Source organism: Schistocerca serialis, chromosome 2 (genome assembly GCF_023864345.2).
Source record: "Schistocerca serialis cubense isolate TAMUIC-IGC-003099 chromosome 2, iqSchSeri2.2, whole genome shotgun sequence".
In the NCBI taxonomy this organism is placed as follows: Eukaryota; Metazoa; Arthropoda; class Insecta; order Orthoptera; family Acrididae; genus Schistocerca; species Schistocerca serialis.
Genome location: NC_064639.1, coordinates 681,555,275 through 681,576,962, shown reverse-complemented (window position 1 = coordinate 681,576,962; position 21,688 = coordinate 681,555,275). Strand labels below are relative to the sequence as shown.

General features: G+C 38.9%; 1 protein-coding gene across 1 annotated transcript in view; it reads right to left on the bottom strand.

Moving 5' to 3' along the window:
• The window catches only part of LOC126457798 (DNA topoisomerase 3-alpha), a 197,141-nt gene that overhangs the window by 33,035 nt on the left and 142,418 nt on the right, over positions 1-21,688 (bottom strand). Inside the window, exons 14-16 of the mRNA XM_050094395.1 lie at positions 17,870-18,343; positions 17,195-17,329; positions 11,373-11,442 (exon numbers count right to left, since the gene is read on the bottom strand). Of these exons, the coding sequence (XP_049950352.1) occupies positions 11,373-11,442; positions 17,195-17,329; positions 17,870-18,343 (679 nt within the window). The remainder of the gene's footprint in view (positions 1-11,372; positions 11,443-17,194; positions 17,330-17,869; positions 18,344-21,688) is intronic.

Here is a 21,688-nt window from a genome sequence, read left to right as displayed (position 1 = left end):
TAGTACTGAAGCAGGATTGACCCTTATTAACAAACACTGCAAAAGATGCTAAAAACGGGCACCATTAATGTTGATGCAGTGATGGGCTCGATTTATCAAACTGTGAGACATGTGTGGAAGCTCTGTGCACAGAATAACAGCAATAGTGTTTCCGATGTGCTGAAGTAGCTCTTCCGGTCTGTGAGGATTATCAGAGTACCTCTGATCGTGCCCCAGGGGTAAAAATTGCAGGAAGAGAGATTTGGCAATCCACATGGTCAGAAGATTGCACTGCTTCTGCTAATTGTCCTCTCCTCACCAAACACCTCATGCACCCGTGACAAGGTTGTCAAGGCAGTATATGCTTTTGCTCCACATTGCTGCAACTAAACAAAGAGTTATTCATCTCATGTGAGTGGATCCGCAAATGGATTAAAGTGTTTCAACCTACCAGTTCGGATTAACACTTTGGCAAAAGAACTACATTGTGGTGTGTACCCCAGACAGTGCTTAGTTCCAAACGCTAATCTTAGGCTCATGCAACAGCTCTTCAAAGTACTGCTTAAGCATAATGGTGCATGTTCTGTGAGTTCACATACTTTAACAGGTTGAATCAGGTTTCATTTGAAGAAATGAAAACCTGAGGATTCGAAAGTCCTGCTTTCATTTCACTCAGAAACCACTCACAGAATTTAAAATGCAAAAGTTTGTCTGGATACTTCTACTCATGCACAACAGCAAATTTGTAAGGCTATAGATGCAGGTCCTATCTGATAATGCTTTTACTGAGAATCTCTTAATTCTCACTTGCACTGATAAATGGCATTGAGATTTCGTCAGACTCTGCTTCAGGCTTTCCTTCAAGCGAGCAATGTTCTCTTGTGTTTGAACTGTTTTCAGATAGTTATGATTTTTATTTGTTGCAGAGCCTGTTTCATGCCATTTTACCACTACATTTTGCATTGCAGACTTTGATGGAAGTTTAGCCAGACACTTCCAGTCTTAAAACACTTGCACAAACAGTTTCAATATGTTTTCCAAGAATTATGTTTTGCATAACATTCGAAAGTGAACATATGCCGTTTTATCAAACAAAGGAAAATCCAGGATGGAATGTAACAATATAAGGAGAAGGAAAGTTGCTACTCACCACATAGTGGAGATGCTGAGTCACAGATAGGCACAACAAAAAGACTGTCACAATTATAGCTTTTGGGAGTAAAGGCTTTCATCAACAACACACACACACACACACACACACACACACACACACACACACAAACACACACACGACCGCAGACTCAGGCAACAGAAACCACACTGCAAGCAGCAGCACCAGTGCATGATGAGAGTGGTGACTGGGTGGGGGAAGGAGAAGGCTGAGGTGGGGAGAGGAAGGGAGACTATGGTATATGTAGCAGACGGTGAGGTGCTGCAGGTTAGACTGAGGGCAAGGGAGAGGTAGGGAGGAGGGCAGGGAAGCGGAAAAGGAGAGAAGTAAAAAGACTGCGTGTGATGGTGGAACAACGTCTGTGTAGTGCTGGAATGGGAACAGGGAAGGGGCTGGATGGGTGAGGACAGTGACTACCGAAGGCTGACGCCTAAGGGTTACGGGAATGTAGGTTGTATTGCGGAAGTCCCACCATCCGGCCACAGAGGAGCATTCCCCTCGTAACTCAGTACCACCCAGGACTGAAGCAACTGAATTAAATTCTCCGCCAGGGTTTTGATTACCTCTCATCGTGCCATGAAATAAGAAATGTCCTGCTCATTATCCTTCCCACCCCTCCCACAGTGATATTCCGCCATCCACTGAACCTACACAATATACTCGTCCATCCATACACAACCCCTACTCCCAATCTCTTACCTCATGGCTCATACCCCTGTAACAGACCCAGATGCAAGACCTGTCAGACCTGTTCCATACATACTCCCACCACCACCTACTCCAGTCTGGTCTCTAACATCACCTGTCCTGTCAAAGGCAGGACTATCTGTGAAACCAGTCATGTGGTCTACAAGCTAAGCTACAACCACAGCACTACATTCTATGTAGGCAGGACAACCAACAAGCTGTCTGTCTGCATGAATGGCCACCGACAGACTGTGGCCAACAAACAAGTGGATCGTCCTGTTGCTGAGCACACTGCCAAACATACATGTTATCCTTCATTTCAGTGACTGCTTCACTGCCTGTGCCAATGGATCCTTCCCACCAACACCAGCTTTTCTGAATTGCACAGTTGGGAATTTTCCCTGCAATACATCCTATGTTCCCGTAACCCTCCTGGCCTCGACCTTTGTTAGTCACTGTCCAGCCCCTTCCCTGTTCCCATTCCAGCAATACACAACTGTCACTCCACAACCACATCCAATCTTTTGATTTCTCTTCCTTTTCTGCTACTTCCCCCGTCCCCACCTATCCCCTGCCCACAGTCTAACCTGCAGCACTTCGCTATCCACTACCCCCACCATATTATTCCTCCCCATCCCTGCTCCAGCCCCCTCCTTACCTCCACCCTGTCACCACTCCCATCATGCACTGGTGTTGCTGCTCGCAGTGCAGTTTCAGTTGCCTGACACTGCAGTTTTGTGTGTGTGTGTGTGTGTGTGTGTGTGTGTGTGTGTGTGTGTGTGTGTGTGTGTGGGTGGGTGGGTGTGGGCACGTGCGGGCACATTTGTCTGTCTATTGTTGATGTTAACGAAGTCCTTAACAACCGAAAGCTATAATTGTGAGAGTCTTTTTGTTGTGCCTATCTACGACTCAGCATCTCCGCTATATGACGAGTAGCAATTTTCCTTCTCATAATATTGTTACATATGCCATTGTATTGTGAGCACATTTTGTGTTGAGTCAACTGCATACTAAACACATCTGTTCCTCTCACTCACTTAAACATAGTGATACAGTGCATGGGCAGACATGTGACAGCTGGTAAAAGGTGCATCAAAATCACAGTTCAGTATTTTCTGTGATACAGCATTTCTCCTATTCAATAACAAGGTTCAATTCCATGTCAGTCATACATATTTTCCATGCCAATTTTATATTTCCCACTCTGTACTTATGCAACTACCAATATTTCATAATGTTTCTGTCTGAAATGGGTAGAAAAGTTTTCAAAATTTCAATTACTTTATATTGAGAAACATAGCTTACTTATGTGTTAAGATGGACATATTAGAACTTTAGCCACAACATGACAAAATAGTGGGGAGAGCCTCATTTGACCGGTTGGAGATGTCAGGAGGCAAATTTAAAATTTTTAACTTCTGAATTTTTTCCCGACATTTAAACAGCTGATGAATGAAGATATATATGACTGTAATAATACAATTACATAAAAAATTAATATACTTAAACTTCACACAAATGTGAACCATGCAAGGAATTAAACTGTTGAAGAAATATAGCAGTGTGTATAAACAGCCAATTGGAACATTTCTTAGTGGAGTGGAGATGTGAAATACCATTGCAGCCACTGGTGAGTTTTGGGACGAGATAAGAAGCAGGTGTGGGAGAGTCCAGAAGAATATCACCACAGTAGGTCTGCTTCAGCACAAGCAGTCACAGCCACACCATACGATTCTCACAGACTCCAGCTGAAGTTACTAGTGTTTAACAATGGTGTCATCTGAGGCGATGCTTCTTAGATGCCACTCTTGAGGGGAATGATGGCTACCTGTTTAAAGTTTCATTAGTTCAGTACACATTAAAATTCAGAGGAGTGATTTAACTGTGCAAAGAAGTGTAGCATGGTTCATCATGCCCTTGTTGTTGATGATATATTTTTCAAATCAATGCCTTTATTTCCTACAGCAAAATAAAATCTTAGTTCTACACGTTTTTACTCCCTTCCAAACTTTCTTTAAAAATGATTTCTGATAACAAGCAGCTAGGAGGTAAACCTCTCCTGGAATTGACTCACTGAGCCAGGGCAGAGTGTGAGATAAGTGGCTGTGAATATCATTACAGAACTGTGGCTAGCAAAGTGTGTCAGCCCTGAACCATTACACTAGTTTTGATCACATTTTCTGATTACATAACTCTGTCATATCAACTGTAAAATTAATGGTGAGACATTTTTTTACTAATTTAAATTGGGCTCTAATTCTTTTGACACACTGAGAATCACATTTTGGTGTTGATGTTGGATTTATTGTGCTCAATTTGAAGTGTACTTTAGACTCCTCTCGTTACCATCTCCCAGGTCTCCCAGGAGTGAGAGGAATGTAAACAGTTATTGATTAATCTCTGTATTCTGATGTCACTATAACATAACAATTCTCACACAGCTCGTGCGTAGAAAGTGCTTTCCGGCCGTCTCTTGCTGCAAGCTTGTTACTTAGCAACAGACAGTTTTTGTTCAAAGTTTTAAGAAACACTAGATGTTTGGAAAAGCCAACTGTGTGCCCATTGACCACAGAGGGATGTGCACTTCCTCTTTAGCCAATAATTTCATATTTACAATAATGATGATGGTATTGTACCCTGTGTAACACCATGATAAAAGGAAGTCTGATTGCCATATTATTTCCCTGATATCAGGGAAAAGATTGTTATGTAGCATTTCAACGCCAGCTACAGCAGAACATGAACAAAGACAGTACGCACTGTCATAGCAGTATGATTTTGTCAAGCAGATTCCCAATATTTAAAAGATACCATGAAATTGTTACAATTTATCAAAATAATTCTCTTTATATGCTATAAATTTAATCTTATTTTACTACAAACATTATGTGAATGAACTGTGAACTTTTGCAACAGAATACAGAAAGAAGTTGAAAAAAATTTAACTTTTCCACAACTTCCTTAATTATGTACAAGTATGAATCACTCTACACAGATCTTTTTAAATGAGCCAAACTGACTGTTTATTAGCTATTATCTAAGAATAGTGGAGAAAGTGAAATAACAGGTTTTGTATCCCATTACCTCTAACATATACACTCTGGAGGAGTGGCTGCAAAGGGCGCCTCTTCTCCACATGAGGAGCAGCCTAAACTTATGCTGGCAGTAGCTCCAAAATGCCTTTGAGATTGACAACCTCATTGTAATAATAGCCTATATATGGACTGTAAATTTAAACCAGCACCAAAACAGGTCAGGGGATACCTTGCAGGTGACCTGTAGTTCTGTTCAGGGGGTGCTGGAGGAACTTTGAGAAGAGGACAACTATTTCTGATGCATCTAAAGTGGGCATCATTAACATTTGATTTGATTTTTTATTGGTCCAGTTTTATCATATAGCACAAATTGTACAATTGATATAGGACAGGTCAAAGATAAGTTACAATAATACATAGTACTAGCAATTAAAATTAGGTACCTACTACAATTAATTTTGTTACTTATTCAGAAATTCTCTGACAGAATAGAAACAGTGCTTTATTAGAAATGCCTTTAGTTTAGCTTTAAATATTGGATGAATAGTATTTTTTATTTCCTCTGGTATCTTATTGTGTAGTATTACACCAATGTTAATTATGCTCTGATAGGTGGTTGTTCTGTGATATTTTTGATGTATATTTGATTCCCTTCTGGTACTATAGTTGTGTACACTTTTGTTCTGTAGCAGTTTGCCTGTTTTCAGGAGGTAGTCCCTACTGAACAAGATAGTTTCAAAAATTAATAAACTTGGAACAGTTAGAACACCAAGCTCAGTAAAATGGGATTTACAGGACTCCATCTTTTTAAGGCCACAAATTATTCTTAAAGCTCTTTTTTGCATTCTAAAAACCTTTACACTGTGAGTTGAGTATCCCCAGAAAATGATCCCATATCGGATTAGTGAGTGGAACTGTGCATAGTATGCCTGCAGTACTGTTGTTTTGCTTGTTGTAGCCTTTAACATTCTTAGGCCTTAGCACACAGATGATAGTTTTCTACACAAGTTATTTATATGTGTGTCCCACTTTAAGTCTTGCTGAACCCAAAGACCCAAGAATTTTGTGACACTTACATTTTCTAGGGGATAATTTTTTAATTGGGCTTGAATAGACATTTGATTAGTTCAAGGAATTAAATGAAAATCGACACACACAGTTTTTTCAGTATTTATAATGAGTTTGTTTTTTGTGAACCGCTCAGAAAGTCTTTTCATAGAACTTTCTGCTGTGGACCGCAAATTTTCTGGACTGGATCCAGTGAGCAATATGCTGGTGCCATCGGCAAACAGGATAGTTTTTGTAGGATTCATATATTCAACTAAGTCGTGCACATAAATCAAGAAGAGTAGTGGACCTAAGATTGAGCCCTGTGGTACACCATATTTTATTGATAATTCCCTAGACAGAAAGAAGTTGTTTCTTGTTTTATTCATTTTGTTGAATTCATACTGAAGTGATACCTTCTGCCTGCGGTTTTTTAGATATGAACACAACCAGCTATGTGCTACACATCTTACTCCTCGTCTTTCTAATTTTTCGAGCAGAATGTAATGGTCCAGGACATCGAAGGCTTTTGATATATCTAGAAAAATACCTGCAGCTAATTTATGTTGATCAAGGGATTTTAAAATGCAGTCTAAGAATTCGAAAATTGCTGTATGTGTAGATTTAGACTTTCTAAAACCATGTTGTTGTACTGTAAGAGGTGCATATTTATTTATGAAACTTAAAAGTCTGTCATAGAAGAGTTTTTCTAGAATTTTTTAGAAGGAACTTAACTGTGACACGGGTCGGTAGTTTGATATTTTTTCAGAAGAACCTTTTTCTAGCAGTGGTGAAACTTTTGCTATTTTAAAAATATCTGGGAATACACCAGTTTTTAAAGAGAGGTTGAAAATTTTTGCCAAGGGGTTTGCTATGTGGTGACCACTTGACATTTTATTGCTTAATGATTTAATTTTACTTACAATTTCATTGGGGTTTGTTTCATACACATACATAGAAGCATTGAAGGTCACTGACTTGCTGGAGAAACTTGGGACTGGTCCTTGACGGTGTACTTGAATGAGGTCTTCAGCTAGTGAGATGAAGTATTCATTGAATTTTTCCACAACTGAATTTGGGTCTGTGACTTTTGAGCCTTCTAGTGTTAATGATACATTCTTTTTCTTTGGCACTGAACTACAAGTTTCTTTCTTTATAACTCTCCACGTGGATCTCATTTTGTTACATGAGTTTCTTATCAAATTGTCATTCCACATAATTTTTGCCTCTTTGACTACTCTACCATAGATTCTTTTGTAGGCTTTTGAATAATCTGTGATTTCTTGGGTTACTCTATATTTCTTACAAGAGTACTGCAGAAATCTGTTTCTCTCACTGGAAATTTTTACGCCTTCAGTTACCCATTGCTTATTATTGTTAGGTTTTACTGTTTTTTACTACTTTTGGAAATGCTACATTAAAATAGTGAAGAAAGATGCTCTGAAAACTCATGTACATGCTATCAACATTGTTCTGAGTCGCGATGCTTTCCCAGTTCTCCTTCGCCAGTAAGAGATTAAAAATTATAATGTTATCTTCAGGAAAGCTTCTTTTTTCAACTACTTTTCCGGAACTGCTACTACTTGTTGGCATTTCTATACACAGCAGCTGTGCCTCATGATCACTATAACCCATGCTCAGTACTCTGCTTGTGAATCTGTAAGTTGTTTTTGAGATGAATATTTGGTCAATAATGGAATTTGTGCATTCTGTTAATCTTGTTGGACAGTGTATTGTGGGGATCATATTGAATGTGTTGGTCATATTTATCAAAGCATCTCTGCCGCTGCTGTCTTTTGAAAAATCAATATTGAAATCCCCACAAAGCACTATCTTCATATTTAGTGTACTGATCTTGTTCAGCAGAACCTCTAGTTTATTCATGAAGACTGACAGGTTTCCACTTGGTGCTCTATATATGTTAATAACTATGAAATTAAGCTCTGGCAGTTTGGTAATGGAAAGTTCAAAGTCTTTTTCAATTGAGTCAATATAACTTTTACTGACATCACAGAACTTGATTTGTTCTTTCACAAAGATAGCAGAGCCACCATGTTTGGAAAACTCTCGGCTAAAATGACTTGCTAATCTATATCCTGAGATTGAGGTTAATTTTACTTTGTCATTTCGTAGCCAATGTTCAATAATGCAAATTACATCTATGTTTAGTGCATACTGGAGTAGTGCTTCCAACATGGAAATTTTATTTGTGAGTGACTGAACGTTATGGTGTAGTATAGCAAAATCTGGGTACTTAGTAACTTTAGTTGAAACGGTTTCTGATTCTGTATCTAATGGCATTTCTAATACAGCACTTACCCTAAAAAAATTTCTGTATCTTTCTTGTGTGTGGCGTCTGTTCACTGGTGGCAATCAGCAGGTGAGTTAACTTCTGGAGCTTGTATAAGTTTTGCTTCATCCACATCTGCCTTCTTCGGTTTAAACCATTTCTTAATTTTCGTTTGGCTGACGACTTGATTGATTGTTTCTTGCCTAATCGGTTTAAACCACTTCATAATTTGCGTTTGGCCGATGGCACAGCTTGGAACTCATCTAAAGCACTTCTTAATCTCCGTTTGTTTGTCACTTACACTTTTTTCTTCATTCTTCTTCCAAATGCGAGTACATATTTTTTCGGCTAGTAATGATCCTGACTGTGAAGCCAGAAGAGCTGAGTGATTTCATGGAGAAGGAGAATGTTGAGGTTTAGGGAAGTCAAGTGGAAGAGAAGAGGGAGGAGGGGAAAAGGGAAAAGGTAATCACTTTATTGGAGGAGCGGATAACAGGTTAAAATGGAGCAGATGTAATAGTAAAACCAACTCTTCTGTGGGAGTAGTGGAAAACAAAAGTGACAGGGTAATGAAGATATGACTGAGGGAAAGTAATGGAGTGAAGGACATCATCCGTGTATAAACATCACATACAAAAAATAAAGAGGACAACATAAGGAATTCCTAGAAAGATTTTTACAATAGAATTACAGGTGTAGAAATGACAGTGATGGCTGACATAAATGCCCATGTGTGAAATGAAAGTATAGGGAAGGAAGAGGTAATTGGTTTCTATGGGTATGGGGAAAAGAATGATGAAGGGGAGTAACTGGCTGATTTTTTGAAAGAAATGGTTTGATTATGGGTAATACTTGATTCACGAAGAAAAGATAAAGTTGACTACTACCTGGTGGAAAAGCAAAACTGTGGACAGTTAATGGATGTAACTGCACTCCCAGGAGAAGCTTTTGATAGAGACTATCAAGAAGTGATAGTAAAGATGTGGATGGGTAAAATGTGAAGAATGAAGGCAGTTAGAGAGAAGAAAATAAAAGCATGAAGACTAAAAGAAAAGAAGATATAGGAAAAGTTCTAGGAAATACTTAAGCTTGAAATCTCCAGCACTGAATGGGATAAGTTCAAAGAATGCACTCGTAAGCTTTGCAGGGAACTCCAGAATGTCTGGACAAAGGATAAAGAGACACCATGGTGAAATGAGCAGTTGAAGGAAGCAGTTAAAAAATGGAAGCAAGAATGGAACAGACACAAAAAGAAGGAAAAGAGTGTTGTTCGGGTAAAAGACTGCTACACTGACTACTTGAAGTAAGATGAATGAAAGAACTTACACAAAGCTGGTGAAAGGAGGGAGTGGAGAGCTCATAACATAACCAGAGGAGATAGGGATAAGAGGAAGAGAATATGTTGACAAACTACTAAATTTGAAAAATAGTGATAAGAAGAGAATAGATTTACAGTGGCAACCTATACTTAAAAGAAGAGAAACATATTACAATTTTTGGAGTGGAACTACCAGTTAGGAGAATGATAAAGGCAGTTGGACCTACTGGGCTACAATTGTTATATAGATTGCTAAGTTGCATATGGACACAGAAATGTATGCCCAAAGAAAGGAGGAAGAGAATAATAATCCACAGTTCAGAATGGTGAATACAACAGTGATAACTAAAGTGGAGGGTCAGTTTGAAGAGGTGCAGTATGGCTTTTGACATGGCCACGAGTATAGTTGGAAGAACTGATTGGATTAAGTATGTTAAGGGGCTGAGACTAGGAAGAGTGGTTTCACCATTATTATTTATAATAGTGTTGGGCAAAAATGTGAAAAAAATAAACAACACAAGCTTATAGAGGAAGGAAGACGAAATTTTGCTATTTGCCAAAATTTCTGTGTTGTGGACAACTGACATTAAAGATGCACAAAAACAACTGGCCATATTAAATGAAAAATAGACAAATATGACACAAAATGCAGCATGGAGAAAAGCAAGACTATCGCAATAACTAGAGAATACAGAGAAGGAAAAAGACAAATTAATATTAAAGTGCTGGAAATTGAAATTGTGGAGAACTTCAAACATTTAGTAAGTGAAGTAACGCAGAATGCAAACACAAAATAGTTCAACAGGGCAATGCATTTTACCAGTGTGCGTGGGGCTTAGCCTAGGGGAGGGAGGTACCAATGAAGTGAAAGGAAGTGCTGTAAAAGATGTACTTTGCACCCATAATGACATATGTATAGGAGACCTGGACAATGAAAAGAAGAGAAAAGAGTAGAATTTAGGCTAATGAAATGAAATTACTAAGAGACATGTTTGGGAAAACAAGGAGAGGTAGTGTGAGAAATGATTATGTAAGCAAGGCAATTGGGGTAGAAAAGTTGAATGACAGAATTGAGAAGCATACGCTGAAATGGTTTGGACTTGTAAAGAGAATGGAAAATGGAAGAATACCAAAACAAATTATGGAGGTCAAGTTTGAGCAGAGACCCACAGCAAGATGGATTGAGTAGATCAAGACCAGAATAAGAAGAAGGAATCTGGACTGGAACAAAACAATTACAGAAGAATATTGGTGGAAAAGACAGGGATTGATGGAGAAGTAACAAGAATGTCTCAACCTGGGCTGATTTTGGATAGAGGGAAATGGAGATGAACACAGTTTAAGAATTTACTCTGCATTCTATTACGAATTAAGTTCTCACAAAGTTAAATAAAGACTTATAATAAAGATAATTCAACAGGGGAAACTCTGTCAAATCAGGACCATTGAATAAATGTTCACAGTCGGTAGATTCAGCATTTTTCATTCATCTAACTATTATTTAATTTGCTTAATCAAACAAGCAGTATCAACCTTACTTAATCTAATGTAGATAAATTTACTATTTTCATTTTACCTTCCATTGTTTTATTTTATTTTATTTGCAGATCGTCAGTGAAACATATGATACAGGAAAGTCTACATTCAGATAGCACAAGACAAAAACAAGAAAATGGTTGTAATGTGGTAACTGCTCAAAATGAGTAGTGGAAACATTGCTGAATTTGCCATTAACACTAGTATTTTCTTACAGTTACACTGAAATATTACTTAGCAATATCAATAATGTGTGGGTGGTATAAATCACATTATTTAGCAATGTAAAATAAATAAAAAGAAACATACATTACAGCAGACTGTCCACAGTTACAGCACACTTCAATGTCTCCTGAATTTTCAGTCTCTCTGCCAGGACCTGTGAAATATGTAAGAATAAGAAAGTAAGGAAATGCATCAGTTCAAATGCTGTACTGGCACAAACTCTTTTACAGTAAACTTTATGTAACAAATATCTTAGCAAGGACACAAACTACAGTGGATAAATTTTGTGGAAGCATTTTCTAGACTACTGATATCAACTGTTAAATCCTCGTACTTTAAATGACAAACAACCCCATGTACAAAAAAAAAATACATAAAAATCCAGTATCAAATGATCTTGTTTGATGGTTGCAACACTAAAATCTCATTGTCTGACCATGCATTTTCCATGTTTAGTATGAACATGAAGTGGGTATACTATGAAGAAAATAAATCACTCTCACAGATTGTTGGTCTTAAAGGGTTTTTTATTAATGAAGGAAATGAATTTCCTGAGATCGTGATCACTGTGAATATTTTGTGGATAAAACCACAAAACACTGTTTAATTAACTATTTAGCACCAATGTGTTTAATTATTACATTTATAAAAATATATTAATGTGTCAGGATGATGCTTTTAATGGAAAGTTATAAAACTTAGAATTCACGTAATTTTGAATATCTTCAATATGATTTCGGGTATAGAACAGAAATGTACAGGAGTTCATTATTATTATTATTATTATTATTATTATTTTGAAAGCCTACATAAAATTTCATAGTGACTAGTACAAAGGAAATGACCTTATTAATTAACAATTCACAGGTAGGTGTGTGATTTAAAAGGAACTGCAAAGTGTTAAAGCATATGACTAGGCCTGCAATGTGTGAGCACATGGACAACCAATGGCAACTTTCTCATGTGGGAAGGCATTCTGCAGGGCACTGGGCCACTAAGATGAATCTTACAGCTTCCTAATCATATTGCTACACCACAAACAGTAATGTTGATACATGAATATTTGTTATATGTGAGTGGAGCAGAAGGAAAAAAAGGAGAAATAGCTTCGCCTGACATTGGCATCACTGAGTTCTTTTGTTTATGTCATGTTGATATATGCTGCATGATGACAAAAGTCAAGAGTCCAACTGATTTATGGCATAATCAAACAATGGAAACTCCAGGTAGGAATATCAGCATTTTAGGAAAAGACAGACTGCTACTTACTGTAAAGAAGACATGTTAAATTGCAGACAGCAAGCAGCAATCTGTCTTTTCCTACATAGTTGATTTATGGCATAGTTTTTTTATATGGCTTTTTGAGACAGTCATTAAAAGTAGGCCGATACTGTGTCAGCTGTGTGGCTGTTTGTCAAGATCACATAGTGTTTATTTGATTCCATCATGTGTATTTTAATTGTTTAGCCTGTATAAATTGTCTGCAGTGTAAGGTGACGCATTAGGGGAACCTCCCCTGCCCCTCCCCCCTCTCACTTGCACATTTGCCCTCCTGACAAATATACACATGAAGATGGTGCACAGGGTACAGGACGTAGCCAGTTAAGAAGTCAGCCAAGAAGTGACTGGGGTGAGTATGCTTAATTCTCATTAAGTCCCTGATATCACACAAGAAGTCATAGGCTTTTTGGCTCTTCTCTCTATTGTCCCATTTTTGTTGCCAAATGTTTATTTGCCAAGCTTTTAGATTGTGTTTGTTGTAGATGTGTTGTTCTGCTATTGCATTTATTTTCTTCATTGAGTATTAAGCAGCTTGTGGATGGTGAAGTCTGTTGGGTACATTCCCAAAACCACAGTGACTGCTTCCACTGACATGGTTCAAAAAACCACTGGCAGACATAAGAGCACACTTCTCTGCCTGCACCTAATCATAGTATGGTCACTAGCAAGGTAAAGCTTTTGCAGTCAGGTGATAGCTGCAAAGCATATTATCAACTCAAAAAGTGGACAGTGGTATATTTTCATGTATTGCGATGGTAATCTCTACAGTTTACTATTGCTCATTTGTGTAATACCTTTGAACCCTTGTCAGTTACAATTTTTATTTGGACTTTAATCGTCATTTTCTTATGGAGATCTATGCCCTCGTGTTTTCTCGTATGTTTGATGATACTCTAGATTACCTAGTTTAACTGTCAGATTTCTTCGTAGTGTGCCACTGAGAAGTATGTATAATGTTTTATGTGGCTCTGTTTATAGTTGTATTGTTGCCAAGAGTATTTGTGGTGTTGTAATGTACAAAAAAGGAAAAGGAAATCCTGAGGTCAGACCCTGAAGACCTAGTGACCGACTGCTATGTCATCACCAGTCATTCACCACTTGGTATGGTCTGGACGGTGGGAGGGGCACTCCCGGTGTTGTCAATGATACCACTAGCTATTTGCATAAACAATGATTCCACTGGTGCTGTCATCTGCCTCAGATTTAATAGAGGTTCTATTGCTAGGCCCCAGAAGGTGGGCCTGCAGATTGATTCCTGTGGGCATTGCCTGGTGATTTTTCTTTACCATCTTGCAGTTGCCTGCACGCCACTCAATCATCCAGTCCTTACAGTAGTCAAGGAACCTACTGTAAAAGGCAGTGGGTATCCACAGATTAGCAAATGCATCTGCTATATAGATAAATATTGCAATTATGTACTTTTGGTGTGATGTTTCTATTATGCACAATGCTTATGTAACGTGTCCTCAACTGATTTGTTCTGCCTGAATCAAATTTGGTGTGGGTTAAGACCCACAAGACCTCTGTGCACCTGAAGTCTTTCACATTACAAGCACTCTGGAATCTTTCGAAGTGCATTAATGAGATATACTAATTTGTAGGGTTTTAAGTTTGAGAGGTCTTTGGCCTTGCCTTATTATTATTTTTATTTAATTTAAAAGCAGTCTACAGTGTGTTGCTACTTGGCTACTTCTTTAACTAATGAAACTGAATTATAATACAGTATAACCTCAATTAAACATCACTTTGGAAACTAAAGTGTGGTCAGACTGCTAAAATTGTTGGATAATTAGAGAAGAATGACAAAAATAATTTACAGAGCTCAAAACAATGTAATAAATCAAAATGAGGTAAAAAAAATTAAACGTTTCTAATAAAGAGAAAGAAAAACAGAAAGTTTTAGATGCTGAAAACCTGTTTTAAAAAGTGTAATTTTTATCTCCCCCCCCCCCCCCTCCAAATTTTTTAATCCGTAACTTTTCAGCTGCATCACACCACTTTTTTGTCCACATATGTCTACAGCTGTAGCAGTTGGCTGTTGTACCAAATATTTGAGGGCAGTCTCGAATGCATCCTTTGCTTCAAAGTGGCTGATCTTATGCTCTTCTTACTTGTCTTCATCATCTGACTCCTTTTGTTCAATACTACACTGTTGCAAAAGAAGATTGATGAACTTATCATCTTCAACTTCTTCACTGGTAACAGCAGCATCATCACCTCCTGCTAGCCATTCCCTTACATCAACAGGCTGGTTATCGGTCTGAAGAGTTTGCACATGCTGATTAAGCCTGCATTTTCAGATTTATTGGTTTCTGGAAGCTCTTGCTCTTGGTTAGGCTAGGAAAAAAGTCCTTCCATGATTTTTGTAGACTGGTTTTCTTAAGTTCTCATCAATCCAGAATAACTGTGTAAACTGCATTTTTACGTTGGGGCATTTCATTGCTTCAAAAAATCACAACACTCTTCTGTTTTCTCTAACAAAGCACTCACATATTTCCTCCTGTAACATTGTTTTAACCACAGGGACTTATGACCTAAGATGTTGAGTCCCATAGTGCTCAGAGCCATTTTTTTAAACCACAATAACAACTTGATCCATTGAAGTCAGTGGCATTGGAGGAGGGGCAGGGCTTCTGTTCGCCTGTGCACACAACATATTTCCTTCTCCGATTTTTAGGCATTTTTAGTCTTTAAGAATCTCTTATACTTCTTAATTACAACTTAATACACTGTATAACATTACAAGGCAACTTTAAAATTAAATGTAATACAGAAAAAAAGCATAAAAGCACACAGAGTAAACAGCACATTAAAGAGTACAGCAAAGCAAATACCTCAGCAGTACAGCAATCTGTCAACTGAGCATGCATGAGGATATGCAACGTGACTCCGAGGGACACATGTTGTGACAGCAGAAAAATTGTTTCAACATGGAGCACAAATAAGTGGTCGGACACTTTGTTGGATAATACGAGGAGTCAGTTAATGTAAGGTCAGATAATCGAGGTTCTAGTATACAGAACAGCTTAGTGGAGCACGCTAAAATACTAGGCTGAGAAATTTTCTTCTTGCCCTAATACCGAGTGAAAAGATTCTGAATGAGCAAACTTTTGTGCAAGTGTTAGTGGATGTTGCATAATTAATGTCATATCATTCACCATTTGTTATTTTTCACATGATCATTTGTACCACCAATCATCATCTTGTTAGAAAGTCTCCTTATTATAAGCCTTTCACAACATTTTTGAGTGTCTTGGATGCTAGCTCTAAACTTTTTTAAAATGACATCATTTTCCACTTCTCATTGTAACTGATTTTATCATGCTATTGCAATGTCCACTTATGCGCCAGAGTCACACGTCTACAAGCATATAACACAACAAACCAGGAAAAAATAATACAAAATAACAGTACGTACAACAAAGTTTACAATATGCTAATATTCACAGGCTTATACAATTATATCAATTGTTACAAAACAGAATATGTTAAAAATAACAATTCTTTGCAGTCATGTTTTTCTGTTGCATAGCATTATGTTTGTAGGTGCTTGACAGCAGCACACAAAATCAAAACTTCAATAGCACAATAAAAACAGCCAAAGGTAAAAATGACATCATTTAAAGTTTTTATAGAGGCTCTGGACCCGGATTATAAGAAGTTACTGCTTATAATATCCAAGAAAAAGGTTGATTATAATGCACTTTTTAGTTACACAGATGACTACCACTGCAAGAGTAAAACAAGAATGTTTACTTGTTCTCTTAAAGTGAAGTTCAATTGACCAAGCAAAAGGACGTAATTTAAGGAATCCAGGTAACAACCTACCACGTAGTAGAAGTGCTATGCCACTGAAAGACACATAAACAAGACTGAGAATTTTGCTAACTTTCAGACAGTCATTTTATGAGGTGGGGAGTGGGAGATACGGTAAGGGAAGGGTGGCTGACAGCTGGGAGGGAGAGGCAGTAGATGCATTGGATAGGTACGGAGAACCCATTGGATAGGTATGTAGAACCATGTTCTGGCCACAGGCAGGGCGAGTTGTGCACAGAGCATGAGGACATAGAAGAGTGGGCTGTAGGGGAAGAGAGGGGGGAGGGGGGTGCGAGGAAGGGGGCGTTGGTGCAAAGTAAGTCCTGAGGTAGGGGTGGAGGTGGGTGTGGGGCAGAGGCTAGTTCACTACAGCCAGTGTCACACTCACATCATGTGCATCTGCTTCCTCTCCCTCCCAGCTACTAGTCACCATTCCTCAATACTCCCTCCTTCTCCCCACTTCTTTCTTCCTTTGTCTCACTCCGTCCAACATAACTCCCCACGTCAGTCAATCCGCAGGGATGGCACACTGTAGTCAGTCACAAAAATGTAGATGGATGGAGAGGGGGAGGGAGAGGGAGGTGGAGAGGGAGGGAGAGAGGGAGGGGGAGAGGGAGGGGGAGAGTGATGGAGGGGTGGGGAGAGTGAGGGAGGGGTGGGGAGGGAGGAAGGGAGGGAGAGAGAGAGGGAGGAGAGAGAAAGAAAGATAGATAGAGAGAGACCCAGGAATTTTCTAAATGACTTCATAATTTTACAAATTTTTGAAAAGGAAAATGTTCGAACAAAACATTTAAACGACAATGATTTACCTGTGAAATTCTGATTTGGTTGCCACATGGGTGAATTCACATTACGCTCCTCAGGCATCTCTGCAGGAGCCTCATCTGCCCAAATGAAGAAGTTGCACTGTTGTGCTGGGTTTCCACATTTATAGAACTGGCGTCCTGATAAAAATAAATCAAATGAGTGACTGCTTTACATGAAGAAAGACAAATAAAACCTTACAACAAACAAGTAAACAGTATTATGAAAAGGAAAGTTGCTACTCACCAGACAGCGGAGATGCTGAGTCATGATAGACACAACAAAAAGACTGTTCCAATTAAAGCTTTTGGGCTGTAAGGACTTCATCAAAAGTAGACAACAGACACACACACACACACACACACACACACACACACACACACGCAAATGCAACTCACACACACGAGTGCAGTCTAAGGCACCTGCAGCCACACTAGAACAGTCTTTTTGTTGTGGCTATCTGCAACTCAGCATCTCCGCTATATGGGGAGTAGCAACTTTCCTTTTCATAATATTGTTACATTCCTTCTTGGATTTTCCATCGTTTGAAATATGTAAACAGGGAAGAAATAATAATCGAAAGATTACACTCTTCCTCACTTCTTTTCAAAGAAATGTCTGGTTTTATTTAATTTGTATCCACTATTTTTACAAAAACCACATTCTAAATCACTCTTTACCTGTATTAGGCCCTTCTTTCCGCACTGTAAGCAATATAGCATTGACAGAGCAACCACACATAACTGCATTATCACCACTGTCACTTCTGCTTCTATTGTCATTTCTGGTTGCTGGATTGACAAAAGACTGTCCACCCCAGTTCACATTTCTTCTAGGATTTTCATTGTTTCTAGACTGACTATTGTCTCTGTCTAAACTCACAAAAGTTGATCCGCTATTAACACCTCTGGGGTTTCTTGCAGAGACTGTTGCACTCACTGCATTTCCTGTAGCCCAGCCACTTGTTGAACCAACTGTCCTATTGTTTCTTTGAAAGGACTGACTAAAATTAGAAAGTGGATTATCTTGTTGTTGCGAAGGTGGCCTGCTGTTATCTCCATGTGATGGTCTTTGCTGGGTACGGCCTCCTTGTGTGAATGTACCAACACCAGAGTCAAATGATCTGCTAACTGTACTTCTTGGAGTGTTCTGCCCTACAAAAACAATTATTGCATATATATTCAATAAAATAAAAGCACACAATATTATTTGTTTATGTAACAAATGGAAACAATGAACTGTGTGGCTCGATAGCAAAAAAACACCTTTGTAATTAGTTACAATATAATGTAAATGGATAGATAAAAAATCTACTCACCAAGCCACGGCAGGGGAATACACACACATGTAAAAGGCCGGACAGTGTTTACAGAACGGCTGGTATATGAGATGTGTCATTCTACAGGTGGCTCTCCCTTTGATAGTATATGTTTTGCCAGTTACAAGGCTGGAATAGGTGGTGGTAGGAGGGTGCATAGGGCAAGTCTTGCAGTGGGGATGGTCACAGGGGTAGGAGTGATGTGTAAGGAGATGGGTGCAGAAGGAGCACAGGGTCTGACAAGGATATTGCAGAGATTTGGAGGGTGGCAAAAAGCTGTTCTAAGTGTGGTGAACAAAAATTGCAGACAGAATGCATCTCATTTCAGGGCATGATTTTAGAAAGACAGACTGGTACATTCAAGACCAGAATAGTACTGAGTGACAAGTGGTGTGTTCTGAAGTTATATTTTGGAGGGATCAGCAGTAACAGGATTGGACATGATGACCTGAGAAATCTGCTTCTGAACTGGGTTGTTGGGATAATTACATCTAGTGAAGGCTGAAGTGAGAGTGATGGTGTATTTCTGTGGCATCTGCTTCTGAACAAATACATTTGCTTTGAATCCCAAGGCTGTGTGGGAGGGAACGTTTAACATGGAAAGGATGGCAGCTGTCAAAATATAAATACTGTTGTTTGTTAGTAGGTTAGATGTGGACGGAAGTGCGTAGCTGGCCTTCGGTGAGAATGAGATCAACTTCAAGTAAAGTGGCATGGATTTCAGAATAGGAGCATGTGAAATTTAATTGGGAGAAGTTATTTAGAGATTCCAGGAATTTTAACAGGCAGCCTCACCATGAGTCCATATGGCAGTGATGTCATCAATGTATCTAAACCAAACCAGGAGCTGAAGACTTATGGCAACCAGAACAGCCCCCTACAAGTGACCAATAAAAAGGTTGGCACATAAAGGAGCCATCCTGGTTCCCATGGATGTACCCCTTATCTGTTTTTATGTCTGCCCCTTAAAGGTGAAGTAATTGTCAGTAAGGATAAAGTTGATTAAGGAGAGCAAATAAGATATCATAGGCTTGGAATCAGGTGGGTGTTGACTGAGGAAATATTCAGCAGCAGACAGACCATATACATGGGGGGTGTTAGTATAGAGGGAGATGGTATTAATGGTGATCAGCAAGGTGTATGGTGGGAGGGGATGAGCATGGATTTCAGACAATCTAGGAAATGGTTGGCATCTTTGATTTAGGAGGGGAGTCGTCGTACTACGGGTTGTAGGTGTTGATCAACTAAGGCAGATATACAGTCAGTAGTGCTCTGAAGCCAGTAACTATAGGGCGACCAGGATGATTTGGTTTGTGGTAAGAAGTGGGGGTGCGTCGTTAGGGTGGGGTATGTATATAGATGATGTATGTAGAGGTGTCAGACAACCAGAATTGACCTTTGCTAACATTCTCCTGTTGGTCAAGTATCACAGTGGTAAATCCTTTGTCTGCTGGGAAGTAAATGATGGGGTCATCAGCTTTTAGGGAATGTAAGGCCTGGAGTTCTGCAGAGGACAGGTTATGGTCATGTTGTAAGGGCCTGAGGAAACGTTGTGAAGCAATGCTGGATGTGAGGAATTCTTGGAAAGCTTGTAAGGGCTGATTTTGAGTTAGTGGTAGTGGATCAAACTAGGATTGTGGTTGGAACTGTTCAAGGCAGGGTTCAATGTCATGTTAGCTGTTGGAAAGGTTTTGGGATTGGGCTGCAAAGTGATATTTCCAGTTGACATTACATGTACAGGAAAGTACGTCCATCACCAAAGCAGCGTGGTTAAATGCAGGTTTAGGGCTGAAAGCAAGGCCCTTGGATAATAGAGATAATGCAGGGGGGAGGGGGGGAAGTGGGGGGGGGGGGAGGAGAGAGTACTTTGGATGAGAGGTTGAGAACACTGTACTGTTGTGACTGGTCTTGTGATAATGAGTTATTACAGGTCTGGGATGTTAAGGAGGTTGGCCAAGCTCAGTTTGTAGGAGAAGATTGGTGGTTGACAGTGTGGCTGTTTGGGGAGCTGCGGAAGAACAGGAAGGGAAACACCACTGTTGAGATAGTTTAGGAGACGGTGGGATAGCTTTTTGAGGTGAAGTATGGCATGTTGTTGCAGTCCGAAGTTGGTTTGGCGGATTATACCATCCAAGGAAACATGAGGGGCAGACAACTGCAGGATCTTGTAGAAGGAGAGAAGTCTGGTGGAGTGGATACATGATCCAAAGAAATGATTGGAAATTAAAAAAGAAAAAAAAACAATAGGCAAAGTCATGAAAGGAGACGAAATTAAAAAAAAAAAAAAAAAAATTACCACCAAAGTACTTCACTAGGTATGGTTCTGTTTTAGATGGTGTGTCCTCATCTTTCTCTTAACTTTGAGCTGACTGACACAGTTATAAGGGGACCTACAGTTTAACGCAGACGCTAAACCACATGAAGCTTGTCATGTTTCACATTAACAAATCATTACCAGAGGCAAATGTAGTAAGAGTGACAGAAAAAATGATGGGACCAACAAGGCATCAAACTCTGAACCTTTGGATTTGTAGTCCAGCACAAACCCAAGCAGCCACAATTATCAAGAAAAACTGAAATACTGAAACTGAAAATACAGAAAAGAATCTGCAAACTTTATGATATTTATTCATACCTGATCAGTGTGACATTTGTTGTCATACTTTGGATTGGAAGCAAGAAAAATTAGAGATAAACTTCTGTCAGTATTGAGACTACAAAGGCATAACTTTAACTCAGATTGCAGAGCAAACCTGTCATATCTTTGTTGGAGAAACTGTTCTCAAATTTCTTGAGATGAGTAAGGGAAACTAAATCAGCATGGTCTGACTAGGATATGAACTGCACTCTTCCCAAATGTAATGTGAGAAAGTCACTGAAATTGGCTACATAACATAGTAATTAGATGGTTTGGTTGTACTATAAAATTGCAGGAGAAGTGTTCACTTCCCATCTGGTGTAAGGGAAAAAATTGACAGAAACGGATGTTCATTTTATACTTGAAATTTTAAAACTATTACTTGGCCAGAGAGAGCAACAAAAAGAAGAAAGTGCATGAAAACTGATCAGAACTGAGGAGAAAGGCAAGCCATTCTAAACCTCTACTTAAAACATATACAAAGTACAAGGATGACATATTTATTCTCATTTCTTTTAGTACACAACTCAAATTTTATTCACA